Here is a 23,843-nt window from a genome sequence, read left to right as displayed (position 1 = left end):
GACAGTAAAACAGAGGAACTCTACTGGGCAGCGGAGGTGAGAGGGACGGAGGACTATAACAAGGCAGAATGAGAACTTGTTGATTTCTATAAATGTATCCTTGATGCAAAATCCTTCCATTCTCCTTAAGCTACACGTCCTTCCTCAACCCTGGGGCAGCACCCTTGGCCAGGCAGCAAGCCATTTGCAGGCCTCCCAGCACTCTCCATGGCTCCCTCCCACCGCTCCCCCCGCCGCCGGCTCTACCTCGATGGTGTACTGCTCAAAGATGCGCAGCTGCAGGAAGATGTCCAGCTTGATCTTCCGCTCATGGAAGAGCTCTTCCATCTGCACCTGCGCGTCGTCCAGCTGCTGCAGGACCGACTCGATGTGGCTGATGGAGCTGCTGTGGGGGGTCTTGTTGTTGGACACGGCCGAGTCCCTGTGGCAGAGGGGGAGAGGAGGGAGGGGCCTTGCATGTTAGAAGTGATAGAGGAGCAGGGGGCCTTCCTCTTCTGAACAAGGTGGATGGGAATCAGCTGAGTTACTCAAGTGACAGCCATTTATCAAACTCCTGCTGTGAGCCAGGCACCATCTGCTTAGTAGGTGAACCAAAGATACATGCATCCTCTTTGGGGTTCACAGCACAGCAGCTTGTCTTGGAGAGCGTAAAATATTGGGGAAATGGAATGATTCCATGCATATGTGTACTCTAATATGTATAGTTTTATACACACACACACATACACATGCATAAGAGTAGACACATTAAACACAATGCATAAGAGTTGACACATTAAAGACAGAATAAAAAAAAAACTCTTCCTAATTTTACTTCCCAGTGTTGTTGTTAAAGGAAGACCATGGCTGCCAGTATTATTCACCCACTTCATAATGCCATGCCAGGTTACAGGCTGGTGTCCTCACACAGGTTCCAAGCTGTAGTTAGATAGCACAGGACCTGGAGGCTGCAAGCCTGGAGTAAGTCCTCACTCTGACACACATAAGCTAGTAGCTTTGGGAAATGACCTCCCCAAACCCCAGTTGCCTCCTGTGAAGTGGACTTAATAATCCCTGCCCTGCTCACTTCAGTTTGCTGTTAAACAAGACAGTGTATGTGAACGTGCTCTGTGACCAGGTACATGCTGTATGGACTACTGTTACTCCTGAAAGGACACAAGTGAAATATCAGGTGCTAGGGCACCGGCTCAACTGGGGAGAGTAGAGGGAAGGGCTCAAGAGGCTGGGATAGCAACAAGGTTTCAAAAAGGATGGGTTCTGATTTGGGCGTGGAATCCAGCCAGGAAGATGGGAGGAGTACACTTTCTGAGTCTATAAAGAAGTATTGGGGGGATGGGGGTTACAGGTTGTAGAGGGGAACCACGAGATAAACACACTGACTTGCTCAGAGAAGTAAGATGGTGGAGACCTCCAAAGAGATCACTATAACAGGAGAACTGGAGGTTAAGAAGGTAATATCCCATAAGGCCTTCGGTAAGCTAGAGCCCTAAAACTTGAAATAAATGGGCACATTCAATATCTTGCAATGTCTTGCTTTCTCATACAGTTTAAGAAGTCAGAGGACAAGGGGGAAAGCATTAGTTCTGAATCCTCTCATCAGCAAGCTTTCTGAAAACCAGGCTTTTGTGTCTGTGTATGTCTCAGAAGCAGTGGTATCTGAGCTCAGACTACCTGCTTCTGAAGGGAGCATAAGACCAGTTTGTCAAGAGCTTCCCCTACTATCATTCAGACAGCTCCCAATTCTACCTCCTAACCCTAGCCTAGTTGGGCATGAAACCCACCATTGCGTGGACACCCCCAGTCACAAGTCACATAGAGATGTACTCACACTATGCATTATGCACTTGTTGAGAGCTTTGCTATTGGGAGGATGTGGCTGTTCTTTCTGACAATCCCTCTCAGTCTCTCTACATCACATACCTTGAAGAGCATAATTTCTGACCATTCTGCACAGCACCAACATCAGTGTCACACTCACTGGGAATCACAGAGAGGATGGGAAGCCACGTTAGGGACTTCAGTGATGAGTGCCAGACCTACAAAAAATGTGTGCCCGGTGTGTGTGAGGCAGCCAGCCAAGGCCCATGAGGCACCATTTACTCCTTTTTCTGTTTGCCTGGTCTTGCTGTCAGGGAGAAGAGCCCAGGCTAGAGTCAGGCTAGGGGGGGAATACATGGTCACCAGTGGGTCTCGGTCACACGCCTATGATTCTCTCTGAAATCCTTGGTTAAACTTGTGGAACTGGCATCGGCCACGTCATTGCCTCCACCATCTCCGTGTAGCCTTCCACCCTTAGCTATGGTGCAAGTTGGCAGCTGTTAAGAGCAAGTGGCATCTCCACAAACCCAGCCCCACAGAGATTGAAATCAGCCAAGCTTGTGAAAAGTATTGGGAGAGAAAACACAAAACCATCACAAAATCTCAGAGCTGACAGATCTGGAGTGAGCCCCTTAATCACACAGCTGAGACCCAGTGCCTGCCCGCTATTTGTAATTTTCTTCAGAAAAAAAGAACAGTGGAGTTTCCTAGGTAAGCAGACAAAACTGTCATGTGTTATGTATTCATGAAGATGAATCTAGGGATCAAGGGACAGAGACTGTCTTGTTAGTATGCAACAGCAAGATTCAGAACATCTCGTGTGCATATTTAGAGTAGAAATAATTAATTTTCAACAGAAAAACGTGCCAGCGACGTTGAAAGGTAAGTTCTCATTGTTTATTTAATTAGACAACTGATATGGGGGAAAGCCCTCTCACTTGAAGTCATCCCCTCAGGTCCTGGCTTGGCTGGGACTTGTTGATGAGATTATTTCTGTCCAGAGCTGGCAGAGGTCTCGGCACTCAGTGATGTTGGGATAGGAACAAGTCCCTGCGGGCAGGCCTCATTAGCACCATCAAGCCCCATTCAGACAGCACCTGGGCACAGCGCTGGCTGCTGAGGGCCTGCTCCAGGCTTCATGACACTTTATCTGAGTCAGGGCCCTTGACAGGAGCAGGAAACTAGATGTTAACACCAACAGAAAGGAGGCAATGGTGCGAATGATTCTAAATAAATATGAGGTTTGGGACAAGATTTTTCTTATTAGTTATGCTAGTTTATGTTGACACAGGAAGATTTTTGTTATCTGGGCATCAAGGAATGGTGGAAAGGTTCCAAGTGGGTAAGGAAGAACAGAGCAGGACACCACCACACACTCCACGTGGGCCAACGCCAACCATTTTGGGTCACATTTTGCTGACTCGGGCACTGGAGTTCAGAGTTCAACCTGAGATCAGGATCCAAAGAACACTATATTCCTGATGGCCCTTTCTCCATGTGACTAAACACGCCATAATTCTTAATGAAGAGGCTATTTGTTTTTCTGTTCAGTTTTGCTGATTTCTGTTGTACTTATGTGACTCATTGATTGCTGAATAACATCATGAATGATAAATAATGCTTTAGAAGATGAGCGCTTTTCTGTTTACTTTTTCATTTTAAACTCAAGTTGCATACAGTGCAGGCATTTTTATATCAGACAGATGGAGACACTGAAGATCACACACGACCACAAAGCTGGTTGTGGCTGAGCCAAGACCGGGACATGACTTATCTCGTGTCTAGTCTGAGGCATTTCCCACTGGAAAGCACCGCCCGTGCTGACCTGGCCTCGCTGGGCTCCCCCAGGGAGGGAGGCGCTGACCTGAGCTGCTGGATAAGGTCTTCGCCTTCCTTGATGACGTTGAGCGTGGCGTCCAGAGTAGCGGTCTGCTGCTGCTGGAACTGCTTGATCAGTTCCTGGACCGCATCCACCGAGTCTGCACAGACATCCTCCAGCATCTCCTTCTGCAGGTCTTCCATCCATGTCCACAACTGTGGGGAGAGGGTAGAGACTCCACTCAGGGCAGACAGGAGAGGCCAGGGCTGGGGCAAGGGCAAGGGCAAGGGCAAGAAAGTCAGGCTGGAGCCACGCAACCTACCTTTACCCAGGCAGTGCAATGTCAGACTGTCCTCATCAGCACGCTTAGGGGTCGCTTTGTGCTTCTACATTGAGATTCATTACCCATCTTTGCTAAGTTTACCCCGTTAGTGTTGCATTCCCTAAGGATGGGAGGCACCCCTGGCTTAGCTTCCTGGTGGTTCAAGGAAACTGGTGGTTTTAGAGCAGGGAGCTCACTCATGTTTGAAGAAACTGGGAAGAACAGGAGACTGTGATGAACAAATACTATTTTATCTTTCAGGGAGGAGGAAAGGGAGGGCTCCACACACTTCCTCCAGGCAGCTAGATGTCAATTCCTAGAAATTTATCACCATTTTACTAACATGCAAAGAAGAATGTGATACTCAATAAGAACCAAATGAAGTCTAATTAAGGAAATATATGCTGCGTTAAATCATTTTGTTCTTTATGGGATTGCTAGGTTGGTTAGAAATTTGAATGCTAAAAGAGGTATCTTATCTTAAATAAGTATATTTCCTCCATGATATTCAAGATGATGAAATGCAGTCAGAATATTACTAGTCAGACAAGTTTAAAATAGCTAGGTGTAGCCCTGGCTGCTGAGCCTACTCTCAGTGATTAGAGCATAGGCCTGCACACTAAAGGGTCTCATGTTCAATTCCCGGTCAAGGACATGTGCCTGGGTTATAGGTTTGATCCTCAGACTCAGTTGGGGTGCATGTGGGAGGCAACCAATTGATGTGTCTCTCTCACATGGATGTTTTTTTCTCTTTCCCCCCACCCCTCCCGCTCTCCCTCCCTCCTTCTCTTCTATTCTCTAAAAAAAAAAAAAAAAAAAAAATCAATGGAAAAAGTATTTTTGGGTAAGGATTAATGAAAAAAAAAAAAAGCTTGGTACAGTGTTTTGAACAGAATAAGCACTGGGAATGATGAAGAGTTGAACTGAATTACTGAAAACTTTTATTGATAGCTCTTCCTCATACTGAAACTAGGTCGTCAGTGGCCTGCCACAGTGCTCCACTTCTAACTACTCTTGCTGAGCATTTTCATAAATGACAGGAGGAAAGATGAGTCGGATGTTTGCTTAGAAACAGGGAAACTTCAGCTGGCTAGCAAGAAAGATAAGCTCAGGGCTCCACCAGGGGAAAAAAAACAGTAGAGAGAGAGAGAAACTGATAGACGGAATCAACAGATGTAGATTTTGGCTCCTGTTCTTCCTATAACTTCTGTTGCCTTTGAGTGAATTGCTATCCCCTTGCTCGCCATGGCTTCATGTGTAAAATAGGTTGGGGAAAGCATAAAATGAAGTTGTTAGTTACTTTTGGGTTCTAACCTTCTGTAAGTTAAAAACATGGATAAGGCCCCGGCCAGGTGGCTCCGTTGGTTGGAGCATTATCCCCTACACCAGTAGTCGGCAAACTCATTAGTCAACAGAGCCAAATATCAACAGTACAACAACTGAAATTTCTTTTGAGAGCCAAATTTTTTTAAATTTAAACTATATAGGTAGGTACATTGTTATTAACTTAATTAGGGTACTCCTAAGGCTTAGGAAGAGCCACACTCAAGGGGCCAAAGAGCCGCATGTGGCTCACGAGCCGCACGTGGCTCACAAGCCGCAGTTTGCCGACCATGGCCCTACACCAAAAAAGGTTGCGGGTTCGATCCCTGGTCAGGGTGCATATGGGAGGCAACTGATTGATGTTTCTCTCTCACATCGATATTTTTCTCTCTCTCTTCTCCCTTCCCCTCTCTGAAATCAATTAAAATATAGATAAATATCCACTTTGAGAATATTATTTCATCGATTTGGTTTAGTATGGGAAATCATGGTATGGCCTTGGTAATAAAAGGCGAGAAAAGAAATAACAGACAAAAACAGTCTTCAGATTTTGGACAAGTTATTATTTGTTCTTTAGACAGGAGAGAGAAGAAGATGAGTTAACAAGATTAATAAGCCCTGGAGGTAGAAAATAACGGTATAGAAAGAGTGTCCTTCCTAAACAGGTGAGAACCTCTCTAAGCCTCAGTTTCATAATCTGCAAAGTGGGAGAATAAGAACCTGCTCACTTCAAAGATTATTAGGATTGAATGATATACGTATTATTAATGCTTTCAATAAACATATAGCCTTATTAATAAGCCTGTAGCATTGTGATGATAGCTATAACCAAATTATTATTAGTCAGAGTCCCCATCATTTAGCAGCTGGCAATTTGGTTGTAATTAGTTCAATTTATTTTCTTTACAAATAAGCTTTCTGTTATAAAAACACAAAACAAGTTTTTCAGAACATATAAGCTGGAATACATATTCCTATAAGTATGAATGTATTTATTTCAAATTTGTATGAAATCAGGATTTCAGGATATTGGTCATTATAGCTTAATGCTACTTCACACTTTCTGGTATGAAGGAAGGTCTACCTTCAAGAGAATAGCAGGCAGAGGGAAAGTTTGAAGTACTCCTTCATTTTGGATTTGATAAAAGATCAACAATGGATTTGGTTCTTCAATATGCTAGGCTGAGCTGGGCCTCTGTTTTCTGTTTTTACTGCTTTGTCCTGGGATGTCTAAGGAAAGCCTAGAGCAGGGGTAGGGAACGTCCGGCCTGAGGGCTGTATAAGGCCCATGAAATCATTTTGTCTGGGCCTGCCAAAGCATTAGGGGTGAGCTAATTAAATGTTTGACCAAGTATAGCAGGCTAAGTTTTAAGTTGTAATTTTGTATGGCTCGTGAATGATGTTATAAATATCCAAATGGCCCTTGACAGAAAAAAGGTTCCCCACCCCTGGCCTAGAGACTGGAAAGTTCAGATATTTCTAAGGAGGGGTGGGGAGAAGGAAGGAAGGAAGGAAGGGAAGGAGGGAGGGAGAGAAATGTGAAGAGGGATAAAAATTGTGGATGTGGAGCAGGTAATTTAAGAGGAGAAAACTAACTCGATGTCTCAATGCAGTGCAGGGACTGAGACTGAAGACTGGCCAGGGAAGTCTGGTACTCACTGATACAGGAAGGAGAGAGACAGGAATGAGGTGAAGAAGTATCTTGAGGATTTTATTTTATTTAAGGTAATTTTGTTGTCAGTACCATCCTTAAGCTATATTAATGGCTTCATCGCTTGGAGGTCCTTTCCCCCTCCTCAATAAAAACTTGACCATCTCTGATGTAGGTCTAGGAAGAAAGTGTCATTCTGTTCTCAGGAAATCCACCATGACTAATGACACTCCTCCTGGTGATCATGCAGCTAAATTGTAGAGAGAGTCAAAGCCAAAAACTGCTAAAACAACAACAACGAGGTGTCAGAGTTACAAACAAAAAGACTAGGGACATCTGAGAACACCTACTGACCTCAAGTCCATATCATCAGAAAAAAGTGTCCTCCTTCTAAAAATTCTTTGATGAATGAATTGGAACTGACTTTTCAGATTTCTGTTCCTATATTCCACTACATTATAAAGAAACTTTTGTCTCCCGTAGTTAAAACCTTCTGCTGAGGAAAACCAGCTAAGAGATAAACAAGCAAGTACAAGACCAGTTGCTGCACAGCCCAGTGGTTAGCAGACTGGTGAGGAAAGGAAGGTCTACCTTCGAGAGAATAAAATGTCAAAATGGCTAGTGAGGGAAGACGATTTGATGCAGAGACAGGAAAGGAGACCAAGGCACTAGAGACAAAAGCTCCCTGACATCTTTCTCTATTTTCCCTTCTGTAAACAAGACAAAACAAATAAACAAAAAGCCCAGAGGGAAAGGAGTTCTCGAATAGAATTGATATTTATTGAGGATAATTCTTTTTTAAAAAATATATTTTATTGATTTTTTACAGAGAGGAAGGGAGAGGGATAGTTAGAAACATCGATGAGAGAGAAACATCGATCATCTGCCTCCTGCACACCCCCCACTGGGGATGTACCTGCAACCAAGGTACATACCCTTGAACCGGAATCGAACCTGGGACCCCTCAGTCTGCAGGCTGACACTCTGTCCACTGAACCAAACCGGTTAGGGCCTGAGGATAATTCTTTTTTTTTTTTTTTTTTTAAATATATTTTATTGATTTTTTTACAGAGAGGAAGGGAGAGAGAGATAGAGAGTTAGAAACATCGATGAGAGAGAAACATCGACCAGCTGCCTCCTGCACACCTCCCACTGGGGATGTGCCCGCAACCCAGGCACATGCCCTTGACCGGAATCAAACCCGGGACCTCTCAGTCCGCAGGCTGACGCTCTATCCACTGAGCCAAACCGGTTTCGGCTGAGGATAATTCTTGATTCTGCCCTTGTCTGGCTAGTTTTCTGACCAGGGTAAAACTACTTTACTTCAATTATTTCATATTTAAAATGAAGTGAGTGTGTGTATGTGTGTGGTTTTTCTAGCTTGTCTCTAAGGTCTCACATGCTATGGTTTCCCTCCAAAGCTGATATAAAGACAGAGGCAGTAACAGAGATGCCTCTTTAAACTGAAAAACTGCACTCACAGCTTTGACATCAAGACATCCAAAGTCCAGACACTGTAGCACCCGTTTGAGGGTAACTGTGTTAAGACACTATGATCAGACTTAAGTAAGTACCAGACTTCCCTGACAAGTTAAGACACTAGTACAACCTGGAACGTTTGAGTAGAAAGCTACTTGAAATTCCAGGGGACCATATGCAGTCACTCCCTGGTGGCAGCAAACTTAAATTGCAGACTCATGTGCATAAAGTGGACAGAAATAAACATCATTGTCACTAAACTATGAGTAAGGGTCAACTGTCCATTTCTTAGGCTGTAATTTTCTACGATATGACTGTCCTGTAGGTCTCTTTCCCTTTATGTGTCCATATGACTTATCCCTGGAGACCATGCCTCGATTGCTTTGAAAAGAATCCAAATCAGAGAACCACTACTATTAATAATTTACTAATTAGCAGGCAACCAGTGAGATCCTGTCAGGAGGATCCCCACTTTAAGCCATTACAAGCTAGTAATTGCCAAAACGAGGTAAAATTATGGAGTGAGGGAGGGAGTTTGAGAGCAGCAAGCACATGGTTGTTCCTCCCCCAATTTGGTTCCTGTTTACCCTCTGCTAGTCCTGTACCTTCTCCATCAACCCACCTGCTCCTCAGAGAGAATCTCCTGTTTCAGCCATTTCCAGACCCCCTCTTCTTGATCAAATGCACCTGTGCCGTGCCCCATTCGTGCAGGACACTGCTCTCTGCTTGGCAATGATTGCCTGGTCCCTGCTGACATATACACTGAGATGGCTTCATGTGGTGTTTTTCTCAGAGAACACATATGGTTGTGGCCAAAAATATCTGAGTCCAAAAGAATAGTCCTAATTTGAGAATTTCCAGAGCCTTAGTGGGGGGTTGAGTTTAGGGAGCCTTTCAATGCCCTGCAGAAGCTTAGCTTTAAGAGTGAAACCAGTGAGGTCAGGAGGGGCCAGCCCATGCTTGCATGTGAGGCAGCCTGACTGAAGGGCCACTGAAAAGGCAGGAAGCAGGGGACGTGGGAGGAAGGTTTATAGAAACCACAGGCTTATGGATGACTGGTTAAGAAAAGAGGTAATGTTACTTTTCCTGCAGACTGGCTGCTGCTCAGCTCTGGCTGCCATCGCTGCTCCACAAGACTGACCCCTGGAGATGTTGAAGGAGCACCAATTCCACAGCATAAACCACCCCTGCCCTAATTTTGAAGAGACTGTTTTTCTTTGGCATTGACTACCAGCTTTTATTTTTTAAATAAACACCATGGCAGTTTGGCAGCAGAAGTAGGGAATGAAGCTGTGTTGTCCTTGAGGCCATCATTCCCTGTGGAAGACAGATTTCATTTTGGTTCTAGAGTGGGTGGGTAGAACATGTATATGTATGAGTGTCTGTGCACCTATTTGAGCAGGACATGGCAGGACACACATGCACCTATTTGAGCAGGACACGGCATGGAAGAGTGATTTCTCTAAGTTAAAAACAAATGGAAATGGGCATTTAATTGAGCAGTCTAATAAAGAGCTGACGTTGATTATTTTGGCCACATTCCTTCGTTATTGGACTTCCATATTATTACTACAAAAATACCTAACAATGGATATTTTGAAAGCCCAGCAATTATAGTATTTCCATGGATCCACAGCAAGGAAAAAGAATTCTGACTAGACAATATCTGAAGAGCAGAGGACACTCTAAGTGTCTTTTCCCTGGACAAAAAAATGAGGACGTGGGTAAATGCTTCTCCTACATTCTCTCTGGCTCTCCAGACCAGCCAACAGCCAGCTGCCCTTGTCCCCAGGCAAAAAGGAGACCTCTGAAAGTTCAGCATAATACATACTAATAGCTGAGGCTCTGGTTGCACAAGAAGGTCCCAAGCACATGTTTGTCACTTTTTTTTTTTAAATCACACAGCTCTTCTAAGTATGGATGGAAAGTTTTAATTTTGTAATATAACACTTATTGAGATTGTCTCCGATTTTCACTGAAGAAAACATATAAAAACAAAAAAATACAAAGAAAAATTAGACCATCCATAACTCAACACCAACTTCTTTGCGCATTTCTTTCTAGTCTTTATTCTATGTGTGTGGTCATGTTGGAGATACAGTGTTTTAATGTCTTATAACACAAGCCCTTCCTCATGCCAACAATGATCTTTGACAAGATGACTTATGATGACTGTATAGTATTTCACTATACAGATGCACTATGGTTTGCTTGATAAATTGCCCAGCATGGAAAATTAAGATGGTTTCTAATTACTCAAGATTATGAATAACACTGCAATGAAATAGAAGATTTTAACTCCCCACCCAGACTCCTATGGTTGCAAGAATTCACAGAGCAGGGCCAACAGGATCGAGCAGACTCTTCAGTCTGCAGAATAAATGAGCCTGGAGAGTATCTTTCTCATATCTTTCTTCGGTCTTCTCTCTGATCCTAACTAGAGTAAATCTTCTGATGTAGGAAGTGGGCAAGAGTAAAAGTTATTAATTTCAGCCTGGGGAGCCCTAGGACGTCTAGGTTTTACATCATTTATGAAGATGGATATGCAGATCCTGCTCAGAAATCTCCTATAAAGGGGGCTTTAATTCCTTCAAAATTACATCCTACAGTGACATTCTATTATACCCTGGCACTCAAGAAAAACTCAGCAAATAACTGTCGTTAGGTATGAAGGAAGAAAGAAGAGGAAGGAGGAAAGAAGGAAGGAGTTAACCATGACCCACCAGGAAGGATCTATGACAATATTTACCAGCAACCCCAACGCCACCCATGGCCACTTAGTAAAACTGAGTGTAAGATCATCCATTCACTCTATTTACTGTAAGAGGGGAAAACAACCATAGCAACTCCAAATTCCCTAACAGATTTGTAGATTTGGCTACTAATCTTGCCTTGAGTAAAAAGCCAGAAGTTTGTCTATAGAGTCAAGAGGAAGGAGTTACAAGTTATTAGGCCCAGGATCAAATAGGACTCACACTTACTAGGGTTTGAGAGGTGGCAGGTCTTGAGAGGTATTACATACAATATGGAAAGATCAAACCACAGGAGTTCCTTCTTCACCAGACCATCCAAGGATGCTCAATTCTGCCTACCTAATAATGCATTTCTGCTTGCTACACAGGTCCTGGGGAAAAGTTCCCATAGATAATTAGATTTCCCATCCCACTCCCCTTTACATACCTTGTCTACAGAGTTCAAGTCAAAGAACTGGAGTAGATTAAACATATGATTGAATGAGCTTTCCTCTCTTTTCCCCCCATTTTTAAAATTTTCCTTAAAAAAATGAAATGATTAGCTTCCCATTGTCAAGTAAACCTGTTCATATTTATTCAGCATCTCTATGGATTAGACATAGTGGCAGAATGTAGAGCAGACTCTATAGCCACACATCCAAACCCCCAAACATACTGTATATATGAGCACTTTGGATTTAACAAAGAGCCAATCATCTCAGTGCGATCCCAGCACCATCGATGGAGGTATGGACATGGTGTTCCGGTCCAGTCTGGTGGGAGGTTGAAAGCGCCAGGGAAGAATTTCAAGGAAAAATGAAGCCCGAGTTGAGTCCTTAAGTTCCTTATTAAGCCTACTTCAGAGATGCTCTAAGGATAAATTTGGGAGGAAGTTTTCTACCAGGAAAAAATATAGCTGTTAGTATTGTAGTATTCAATTCTGTAATAATCATCATAATAAATATCACAAAGTAATAGAGATTAAGTAATTTTCCCAAAAGCACACAGCATGCCAAGTGAATATCTGGATATGAAAATCAGATCTCCTGACATCCAAGATCATGCTGTACTTCGTGTGTGTGTGTGTAAAACCTATACGTGTCTATGAGTACACATGTACAGATGCATATACATGCATCTGCACGCAGAATGCACAGGTGTGTATGTACATACACACAAGGCTTACTCTCTCCTCTACCTAAATGGGGCCTCAGACAGACTGGTTTGGGGCAGGAAGGGGGCTGGGAGGGAGCACACGGATAGGAAGCCCTGTTGAACCCTAAAAATACTCTTCCAGGACTCCATGACAGCTACTAAAAATGCTGCTTTTTTTTTCCATCCTGAAAAAAAGTCAGAATTTGTTGACCTGAGTTACAGATCTCTTGATTATTGGATCCTCAAAATCACTCCCCTTCTTCTGCATCCAGGCAGGACTGCTCCTAATTTCTCTTGTATTTTGGGATCCCGAGGAAAGAGACTGTGTTACTTCCTGCTGCCTCCTGTGTTCTCCTGGGAGAGAAAATGCCTCCCAGTCTCTATTCTCTGGCTTTTATTGAAGGTCTGTGTGGCAAAGGAGAAAAGGCAGGGGCCTTGGAGTCAGAAAGACTTGGGGTCAATTCCTACATTTAACACATCCTAGCTACAAAACCCTGGACAGATTATGAATTTCTCTGATCTGTAAAATTGGAATAAAAATGATAATTCTCATGGCTAGTGATTTGATAGATAATGTAGCACACAGCAGGTGTTAAAAACTTTTGTTCCTGTTCTCTTTCTTCACCTGCCCCCCAGTATTACGCTGCTCCCTTCAGTACTATTTCATATGAATGGATTTTATAAGCCAGGGTTAGGGAACCATTTTCTGCCAAGGGCCATTTGGATATTTAACATCATTCGCCGGCCATACACAATTATCAACTTAAAAATTAGCCTGCTCTATTTGGTCAAACATTTAATTAACTCAGCCCTAATGCCTTGGCAGGGCCAGACCAAATGATTTCACAGCCCGGATGTTCCCCACCCCTGTTATAAGCTGAGCCTCAGTGAGAAAACATGTCTCAGGTTCAAACAGGACTTGGCTTAGCAAAGTTTGAGAGACATTGTGGGAAAACAATGGTTAATGATTATTCCTATCTCCCACACCTGGAACCCTGGCCACACTTTATATTTCTAAGCTAAGGTCTACCCTCCCCATCAAGCCCCTGCTTTGGGGTTTGAAAATGTAAAGAGGGAAAAAAAAGGAGTAGGAAGAAGGAAGTAGAGCAAAGGAGAGGAGGAGACACAAGCGGAAAAAGGAGGACAGCAGGGTGTGGGTAGCAGTTCAGAACAAGGGCGCAGTACGTAGGAAGGTAGGCACAGTCTCTGCACTACTGACAAGCTCTGTGACCTTACATAAGCTCCTTCCTTAGCCTGAGTTCCCTCACTTGAAAATAAAATATATATCACACAGCAAAGGAAACCATCAACAAAATGAAAAGGGAAACCACTGTATGGAAGAACATATTCACTGACACATCTAATAGGGAGTTTATAAGTTTAAAGAACTTATAGAACTCAACACCAAAAAAAACCCAAAAAAATCCAATTAAAAAATGGGCAAAGGACCTAAATTGACACTTCTCCAAAGAGGACGTATAGATGGTCAACAGACATCTGAAAAGATGCTCAACATCACTAATCATCAGAGAAATGCAATTAAAACCACAATGAGATATCACCTCACACCTGTCAGAATGGCTATCATCAATAAATCAACAAACAACAAGTGTTGTCGAGGATGCGGAGAAAAGGGAACTCGCATGCACTGCTGGTGGGAATGCAGACTGGTGCAGCCACTGTGGAAAACAATATGGAGGCTCAAAAACTTCAAAATGGAACTGCCTTATGACCCAGCAATTCCACTTCTGGGAATTTATCCAAAGAAGCCTGAAACACTAATTCGAAAGAGTAAACACACCCCTATGTTCATTGCAGTGTTATTTACAAAGCCAAGATATGGAAGCAGCCCATGTGACAATCAGTAGATGAGTGGATAAAAAAGCTGCGAAACATTTGCACAATGGAATACTACTCGGCTGTTACAAGGAAGAAAAGCTTACCCTTTGTGACTGCATGGATGGACCTGGAGAACATTATGCTAAGTGAAATAAACCAGTCAGAGAAAGACAAGGACCATATGATTTCACTCATGTGGAATTTAATGAACAAACTGAACTAACAAGAAAAATAGAGACAGACTCATAGATAGAGAGCAGGCAGATAACTTGGGTGTGAGGGGAGATTGAGAGAGGTATGGAGGGATTGAGCAAAAAAGAAAAAAAAAAGAAAGAATTCATGGACACAGACAATAGTGTGCTGATGGTGGGGGAGGGCGTGGGTGGGTGGAGGTGTAAGAAGGTATAGGGGGATACATGTTAATGGAAGAAAACAAAATAAAGAAAAAAATCTGTATCATAAGATTACCATGAGGATTGCGTGTAATGATATATGTGTCTGGCAAGTAGTGGGTACCCAATTTAAAAAAGTACTAGCTAGCCCTGACTGGTTTGGCTCAGTGGATAGAGCATCGGCCTGGGGACTGAAAGGTCCTGGGTTCGATTCCAGTTAAGGGCATGTACCTTGGTTGCGGGCACATCCCCAGTAGGGGGTGCAGGAGGCAGCTGATCGATGTTCCTCTCTCATTGATGTTTCTAACTCTCTATCCCTCTCCCTTCCTCTCTGAAAAAGTCAATAAAATATAATTTTTAAAAAAGTACTAGCTAATATACTGGTACTTGTCAATACTAAGTAACAAAAAAGAAGGGAAGAAAAGGAAAGGAATCTTGAATTCACACTGGAATCATAAGGAGTTTTAGAGCCTCTGAGCCCAATTGCATAATTTTATAGACGAGGCTACCCAGGGCCAGGGATGTAGTGATTTGCACAAGCCCACATGGCTCTGGAGCAGCAGAATCTGGCCTAGAATCTGAGGCTCCATGTATAGAAGGTGGGAGATGTAGCTAGAAAGGGCTCCTGGAAGCCATGGTCACCCTTTCAGGAGTGGCCTTTCCATGGAGACTGACCAAGTCCATCCCCTCCCTGTACAGACAGCATCCCTACAGCCCTCGCAGGGAGCATGACTTTGGTTCATTCATGCTCCATTCTATCATCTGCAGGCTCATAATTAAAGAAGAATACACATGCCTTTGGTTTCTGAGACCATTATTAAGTATGGGGTGAGCCACCAGCAAGCAGACAACCAGGCAGGAAAACCTGGATTAAAGCTAATCCCCTGCTTCACAGACACTAGTCAGGGAGCGGCTGTGGTCCCATGGAGAGGAAGCAGAGTCGGCGTCAGGGAGCTCGCCAGCCCTGCATCTGCCTGGGGAATCTCCATTTAGAAAACATCACCTTTTCATGTTTTTTTCCGATAGGCGCTGCAACGATTTGCATTCATTCCCACCGAGTGTCAGGAAGCCTGTGAAGTAGTAATAACCAGGCTTCCTAATGCATTTTAAATTTCAAAAATCAACTTAATTAAGTGGGGTTAATTTTTTCCTCCTGAGCAGCAATCAAACTTTAATTAATACTCCATTAAAATGAATTCCTGGGGGAACGCAAGCATGCATGTACCTAATGAATTTCTCTGCCAAGGGTGTTATTATAGAAGATGCTAAATGTGCCTCCTCGCTGGCCACTTACTCAATTTCAGAGTGCTAGTCAGAAACGTAAAGCAACCGCAGGTTTGCACCCCTCCTCTCTATGGGCCCCTCTGCCCTGCGGACAACATAGCATCACCCACCCTCCCCTCTCCTGTCTCCACGTCCTGCACGACTGGGCCAGACGTCAGCCCAGCTAACTTCCTCCTGTGTGGAGGGTCCCCCAGTCCCCTTCCCTCACTGGCTGGCTGTCACTCCACCCTCAGGCAAGGTGAGGACCAACTCCTTTAGTATCCCCCTGTGGCAGAGCTCATTATAAAGATTTAACCTTCTGTTTTTAAAAAATAAAATAACATTGAGCATATTTGCAAACTCTGTTTCTTGCAGGCAGCAAAGATGATCCAAGTTCTGCGGGAGTCTAATTTCTGACAGGCACAGCAACCAGGAGCAACAGGCTGTGGGGTGGAAAGGGAGGCTCCATCCTCTTATATTTCTCCCTATAGTGACTATTTCTATACCAGGGATTCCCCAATATCTCCAGCTCGAGCAGACTCTGGAAACCACCGGTCTCTGTGGCCCCCACCTCGCTGGAGATGAGGAAATTTTGCCCCATATTGTTTGTGAGCTACATACAGGTTATCAGTAGCAAGGTGTTCATATCATCAACATCAGGAGGCTGGGAACTCCAGACCACCCGGACCCTGGGCACAGCTGGAGGGTCATCATGCCGGGAAGCGGACGTGACCCTTGCCAGAACAAGTCGACCCAGACGATGCCCCTGCTCCGCTGGCTCTTACCTCTTTGGTGTGCGTGTGGAAGGAGACAGACATGTCCAGCAGAAGCTTCCGCTGCTCCACCCTGCGCACGAAGTCCTGGATGCGCACCTCCAGGTGCCGCGCTGCCTTGTAGATCTCCTCAGGGTCACATTCCCCGGTCTGTGCCAGCTGTTCCGCCGCTTCTAGGAGCTTGTCTGCATTGGTGTATGTATTCTGCCGGCAGCAACAGCGAGAGAAAGTCAACTTGCAGTCACGAAGGGAGCTTCGCGCCTTCCCCCAGCCCACCCGGGGCTGCCCAGAGCTGGAGCGCAAGGCGTGGGCGCTGAGCCGACAGCTCCCTGATCTGGCACCGAGGAGCTGAGCGGGGAGCCTGCCTGCCGCCTCCCACCAAGCTAGCAGCCTGCCTGGCAGCTTGGCACATAAGCGGGCACTAGCTAGGAGCCTCCTCGGTCCCTGGGATTTCTCAGAGGAGGGCTGCCCTGGAAAGAAGCGAGGAGACATGCTAGAGTCCCCATTCCCCATCCGCTCCTTGGCCCACCCCCGACCCTTGTGAAGATCCATCATTGCCCTCGCATCCCAGGCTGTAACTGTCTGAGTCGGAAATACCTCATGCACCAAGATCGTCTGGGTTTCTAGTGCGAACACCAGGGAAAAAAATAACTGGGAGACTTGCTCGACTTTTCCCTCGAGTTCCTTGTGACTCCTAGTGTTTATCTTTTGAAACAGAGCTATCTCTTAGGAGGGGAAGGGGTCAGGGACTCAGGGAGCTGACAGAATGAGGCAGCCACAGCCCGAGTGAGGCTATGCAGGCTATTCCCTCCGTGCCCAGGGCTTAATGCTTGCAGGAAGGTTGGGGCAGCGTCTGGTGATGTTTGTTTATTATAAGCTACTGCATGCACACCCCCATTCACACACACACACTCCAACCCCTGTCTGTGCATATCATGGTATTCCCCAGAACACTCTAAAAGTCAGCAATTTATAGTTATTATTTGTCAGGATGTAATAGTTACTGCATATATGCCATGGCTACAACTTTTCCTTAGCAGGCTGCCCTTTTAAAAAGATGGGATAGTCACCAATTTAGAGCTAATGAATCAGGCGTCCATTGTATTTCTAAATATCCCCACAGTCACAAAACGTCCTAGAGCAGTGGTTCTCAACCTTCTGGCCCTTTAAATTCAGTTCCTCATGTTGTGACCCAACCATAAAATTATTTTTGTTGCTACTCCATAACTGTAATGTTGCTACTGTTATGAATCGTAATGTAAATATCTGATATGCAGGATGGTCTTAGGCAACCCCTGTGAAAGTTCGACCGACAAAGGGGTCTCGACCCACAGGTTGAGAACCGCTGTCCTAGAGAGTGGTGAACAAGTGGTCACCAGTGACGATGTGAACCTGGCCGCAGAAACAGTCAGGGATAAACACAAAATGAATGGAGAACTGGAGTGGATTTATGACAGCAACTGCATGGGCTTTACGCTGTCCGTGGAGAAGAGGCCTCCAGCCTCTACAGAATTTTTGGACTCACCCAAAGACCTGGATGATAAGGGTTGAACTGTGTCCCCTCTAAACTCACATGTTCAAGTTCCAACTCTCCATACCTCAGCATGTGACCTTATTTGGAAAGAGAGTCACTGCAGATGTAATTAGTTAAGATCAGGCCATAGTGAAGTAGGATGGGCTCCTAATTCAATATGACTGGTGTCCTTCCAAAAAGAATGCCATGAGAAGAGTCAGACACACACAGAGAGGCAGAACGCCATGGCCAGAGGAAGGCAGAGATCTGGGGATGTATCTACAAGTCAGGGAATGGCGGAGAATGCCAGGAAACCACCAGAAGTCAAGAGAGGCCTGGAACAGGTTCTCCCTCTTCGCCCCCAGAAAGAACCCACCTTCTCACCATCTTGATCTTAGATTCCTAGCTTCCAGAACTGCAAGACAATACATTTCTGTTATGGAAACTACGCAGTTGGTGGGACTTCGTTAGGGCAGCCCTAATAAGCTAGTATGCTGGGGTGGAAACCTTCAGAGGCTGCCACCCAGCCTCGGTTGTATTGGAGAAGATGGGCAGGCCTTCAGCAAACACTGCCATGGCTTTCAGGGATACCAAGAGAGGCCTCAGTGGATCCTTAAGACATGCTGTCTGAAAAGCAAACACGGTCCCAAGAGGTGGGCGTGGAACTGGGACTGCAAAGGAAGAAACACCTGGATCCACCTGGGGAACTTGTGGGAAAACAGATGATCCTTGTGTGAAGGAGGCTCTGTCACTGAGTTAAACAGGGTATGTTGATTCTGAAAGTAAATGAAGGGAGAACTCAGAGTCATAATGGAAACACCAAGAGAGATAGGAAATGGTAGGCAGGAGGGGACCTCGGAGGCTGTGGCCAGCTAAGGAAGGCTCTTATGGAGCTGTCCACAATTCTAGGAAATATACCGAGAGCAGTTGGAAGAGAGGTTTTTCAGGAGCTCCTCAGGGGAATCTCAGGAAACCCCAAAGAAACCCAGAGGGTGCAACTTTGTATTTTCTAGCTAATAAGTAAAAATTTGCAGCAAAGCCAAAGCAAACTTTCTTTCAAATTTGGGACCAAAAGACATAAATAAAAGGCAGAACTGAAGTGCCCCCTGCTTATAAGGTGGACAACTTTGCCCCGGTTTGCCCAGGACTTTCCTGATTTTAGCATCCTGGAAAGCCTTCAAGCCTGGGAATACTGGGATGGCTGGTCACCCTAACATCCCCCCCCCCCAACACTGTGGGTGTCTCAGGAGTACAGGCACATGTGCAATGTATGCTGCCTCAAAGGAGAACAAAATTATTCTTGAATATAATGTGACAGCACAAAAAATAGGGCATGCAACACAATAATAGATAATTAGGGCTTCAAGACATGTCATGGGTGCTAAGGAGAAAATGAATAAAAATTGACAATAATAATAACTAATAAGGATTAATTAAGGTGTTTTCACATCTCAAGGAACAGTCTAAAGCTTTAATACATATTAATTCATCTATGTTTGCAATAACCTTATGAAGTTGACACAGCTACCACCAGCCCCATTTTACAGATGAAGAAACCAAGGCACCAAGAATTTCTGGCCAAGGTCATATGTCTTGAAAGTGGTAGAACAAAGATTAAAATCTTGTTGTCTAGCTTCAGGGCCCAAGGTCCAAACCATTACACTACCTTATCAGGTAAAGAAAGGCCTGGCCCGAACCAATATGCTCAATTAATTTTTGACAAAGGAGGCATGAACATACAATGGAGCCAAGATAGTCTCTTCAATAAATGGTGTTGGGAAAATTGGACAGACATATGCAAGAAAATGAAACTAGACCACCAACTTACACCATACACAAGAATAAACTCAAAATGGATAAAGGACTTAAATGTACGACAGGAAACCATAAAAATTCTAGAAGAATACAAAGGCAACAAAATCTCAGACATATGCCAAAACAATTTCTTCACTGATACAGCTCCTAGGGCAGTTGAAACTAAAGAGAAAATGAACAAATGGGACTACATCAAAATAAAAAGCTTCTGCACAGCAAAAGAAACCATCAACAAAACAACAAGAAAACCCACCTCGTGGGAAAACATATTTGCCAACGTCATATCTGATAAGGGCTTAATCTCCAAAATTTATAGGGAACTCATACAACTTAACAAAAAGAAGATAAACAATCCAATCAAAAAATGGGCAAAGGATCTAAATAGACACCTTTCAAAAGAGGACATTCAGAAAGCCAAGAGACATATGAAAACATGCTCAAAGTCACTAATCATCCGAGAGATGCAAATCAAAACAACAATGAGGTACCATCTCACACCTGTCAGAATGGCCATCATCAACAAATCAACAAACGACAAGTGCTGGAGAGGATGTGGAGAAAAAGGAACACTTGTGCACTGCTGGTGGGAATGCAGACTGGTGCAGCCACTATGGAAGGCAGTATGGAGGTTCCTCAAAAAATTGGAAATGGAACTCCCATTTGACCCTGTGATCCCACTTCTAGGAATATATCCCAAGAAACCAGAAACACCAATCAGAAAGGATATATGCACCCAGATGTTCATAGCAGCACAATTCACCATAGCTAAGATCTGGAAACAGCCTAAGTGCCCATCAGTAGATGAATGGATTAGAAAACTGTGGTACATCTACACTATGGAATACTATGCTGCTGTTAAAAAGAAGGAACTCCTACCATTTGCAACATCATGGATGGAACTGGAGAGCATTATGCTAAGTGAAACAAGCCAGTCAATGAAGGAAAAATACCACATGATCTCACTCATTCATGGATAATAAAGACCATTACAAACTTTTGAACAATAATAATAAAAAAAAAAAAAAAAAAAAAAAAAAAAAAAAAAAAGAAAGGCCTGGAATACCATGCTAAGGTGTTTTACTCCAAAGCTGTGGGAAGCCACTGAATAGTTTTGAGTAGAAGAGCATGACTGTGTATAGTATATAGAAACACCACTCTGGCTCTCCACAGAGTGAAGGCAGAGCCTGAGGATGGGCTGGGTTTAGCAGAGGAGGGGGAGGGCTTTTCAGACATAGGACTCTCTTTTCTTTCTCTCTCTCTCTCTCTCTCTCTCTCTCTCTCTCTCTCTCTCTCTCTCTCTCTCTCTCTCTCTCTCTCTCTCTCTCTCTCTCTCTCGTTTTGCCCACAGTACTCAGCTTATCCCATACTGCAGCCCTTTGAAAAACCCTTTGGCTCCACCTGGAGAACTCATGGAAAACAGATGATCCTAGAGTATTATCAAAGCACTACCCTGACGCTTGCCTATGATGCTCACAGTCACACTGTGCTCCCATGGGCATCTCTTCCTATTGGTCTGTGTGCTCCTGAAAGGTAAGTTCCATGTCTCCTTCGCCTTTGGCTCTCTGTCAGGCACTGTGGCTGGTACACAGTAGGCACTTACTACATATTTGCTGAACAAAAAGGCTCAGAGATGGGAATAAGCATGGCCCGTTTGGATACATTGAGTCAACCTGACTAAAACTGGAGAGTGGTAATATATCCATTGGTTAAGGAAGGGAAGGGATACATAATAAATTTTATAGAGAGAAAGGTACAATAAGGCACATGGGAGGACAATGGGGTCAGCATGAAAAGCTGGGCTCCTGCTCTATCCACTGCCCAGTCCTCCTCCCCATCACTACCAGGAAGAGCTTCTAAAATGCAGACCCTGTCATGCATCTCTTCTCTTTAGAACTGTTCAGTAGCTTCTCACTGCCTTTGGGTCAAATACCTCAGCGTGGCATGCAAGGCCCTGCTTCATCTGACACTTGTTATTTTCCTGCAGCTTCAACTCACACCACCGCCTTACAAACAGCCTGTGAAATAAATTGTTTACACTCCCAGACACTCACTGCACTGAATCTTGCCTCTGTGCTTCTGGCTGGGATGTCCCTCCCCTACTTTTCTACTCGACCAACTCTCTTACTAACCTTTGAAGACCCAGCCCAGGCATCACTTCCTCCAGGAAGTCCACCCTCATATCTACTTATCCACTTTCCTCCTAACGCTGGCTTAGGTAACATCTTCTGGGCACCCAGAGTGAGCAGTGCTCACCCTACCATGGTACTTGTCTCATGTTTGCCTTTCTCATCTGCTTATGTGCAGAAAATGTCTTTCACCTCTTTCTCTTAGTGCCTGGCACCAAGTAAGTTTTTCAAAATGCTGACACGCCGAGCTCAAAAGGTTCACCATCACTGTCCTAGGCATTCTTTGGTTTCCCAGCCTCTTAGCCTTTGCTTTGGACTTGACCCCTTATTAATATTCCCCAACTGATATGCCACAAATGGGTTATGAGTGCTGGGATATCAATCCCTCAGCCCTTGAGACTTTCAAGCAGGGCCTGTGGGAGCCAGAGATTTGGGTTGCAGTTCCTGCTCTCCCCTCCCGACACCCATCCCTATGGCAGCCAGGTAAAATGCCCTAAATAATTCAGCCCTTAAGTGTACCTTTCATTCCCCCTGGTGCAGCCTTGGCCCTTTAGTTTTTTGCTTTCTCCTCAAGAAAGAAACAGAACATACTGAATAACTTGTCTCTAAAAATACAGGCATCCCAACCACGCAGGTGTGGTGTCAGACTCCTGGGCTGAAGCCAGGGCCAGGGGGGCTTCTTAAAGGCAAGGGTGGAAGAGTCAGTGAATGAAAACACTTCTGGTGTCACGAGCTGACTTCTTGGTAATATGGAGTTAGAACCATTGGCTCTGTTCTCTGGGGGTGAGGAAGAATGAGGCTGAGAAGTCCCTCTTATTATTCAAAAGAGGCAGTGTGGACCAGAGAACATGACTACCACAGGGCCAGGAAAGAACTCCCTTCCTAATGATTACCTAATGATTATTTTTTCAGACTTGCATGGCTGGAACCAATGGGCAGTGAGAGGAAAGGAGCAAAAGTGCACAGGCATTAATGGGAAAGGGCATGGAAGCACAGGTATTGGGGAGGGTACAGGCTTGTCTCTGGATCTTCACATTAGTGCATGGCAGAAAAATCAAGGCCATGCCTAAAACCTTACATGTGAATAGTACTTTACAGGTGACAAATAAGTCACTTTCCCCTCCCTTCCTTACCCAATAGGGGAAGATCTGCAGAGGATCCATCTGTGTGTGAGAAAACTGCGTGAGGCTGGGGTAATACCACCGATAGGATTAGGGATAAAAGCACCCGGAATTCACACAGGGCTGGGAACAGTGCCTGCTCCCACCAGTCAGCCTGGAAAACCTCATGATTCACTAGATATTGGGTACTGCACTCAGAAAAGTCTTGCCTTTTTGGGGGTAAATAATTAGCCCAGGATCGAGCACTGCTCTGGTCTTGCCTAACCCATTTAAAAAGAAATACTTGAAGAGATCAACCTTGTTTCAAGTAATTTAACTGTGTGACAGAATAAAGCTTAATACACACACACACACAGACATACACACACACAAATACACATACACCACTGACAACATAAAATTCACAATGTCTACTATTTAGTAAAAAAAAAAAATTAACAGGCATACAAAGAAGCAAAAATGTATAACCTATAATGAGGAGAAAAAATCAATCAAAACTGACCCAGAACTGACACAAATGTTAACATTAACAGACAGGGAATAAAGAATGGTTATTAAAACTATTTCACATGTTCAAAAATTCAAGTAGAGAAATAAAAGACATTAAAAAGGAGCTTGCACTTCAAGAGATGAAAAATACACTGGATGGTATTAACAGCAGGTTAGACATTACAGAAGAAAAGATTACTGAACTTGAGACCA

The 23,843-nt window shown here is 44.3% G+C and overlaps 1 protein-coding gene across 26 annotated transcripts in view; it reads right to left on the bottom strand.

The window, feature by feature from the left end:
• KALRN (kalirin RhoGEF kinase) overlaps positions 1-23,843 on the bottom strand; it is a 635,703-nt gene that overhangs the window by 285,327 nt on the left and 326,533 nt on the right. For 22 of the 26 annotated variants that reach the window (XM_070406353.1, XM_070406356.1, XM_070406366.1 and 19 more), the window contains exons 11-13: positions 16,579-16,770; positions 3,644-3,852; positions 247-421 (exon numbers count right to left, since the gene is read on the bottom strand). In XM_070406353.1, the coding sequence (XP_070262454.1) occupies positions 247-421; positions 3,644-3,852; positions 16,579-16,770 (576 nt within the window). The remainder of the gene's footprint in view (positions 1-246; positions 422-3,643; positions 3,853-16,578; positions 16,771-23,843) is intronic. The other 4 variants (XM_070406359.1, XM_070406369.1, XM_070406379.1 and 1 more) reach the window with 1 other exon arrangement.

Source organism: Myotis yumanensis, unplaced genomic scaffold (assembly GCF_028538775.1).
Source record: "Myotis yumanensis isolate MYYU_CA2020_CCGP unplaced genomic scaffold, mMyoYum1.0.hap1 SCAF_2, whole genome shotgun sequence".
NCBI classification, from domain to species: Eukaryota; Metazoa; Chordata; class Mammalia; order Chiroptera; family Vespertilionidae; genus Myotis; species Myotis yumanensis.
The sequence above is the reverse complement of the archived record's forward strand: the minus strand, read 5'-3'. Positions and strand labels throughout refer to the sequence as shown.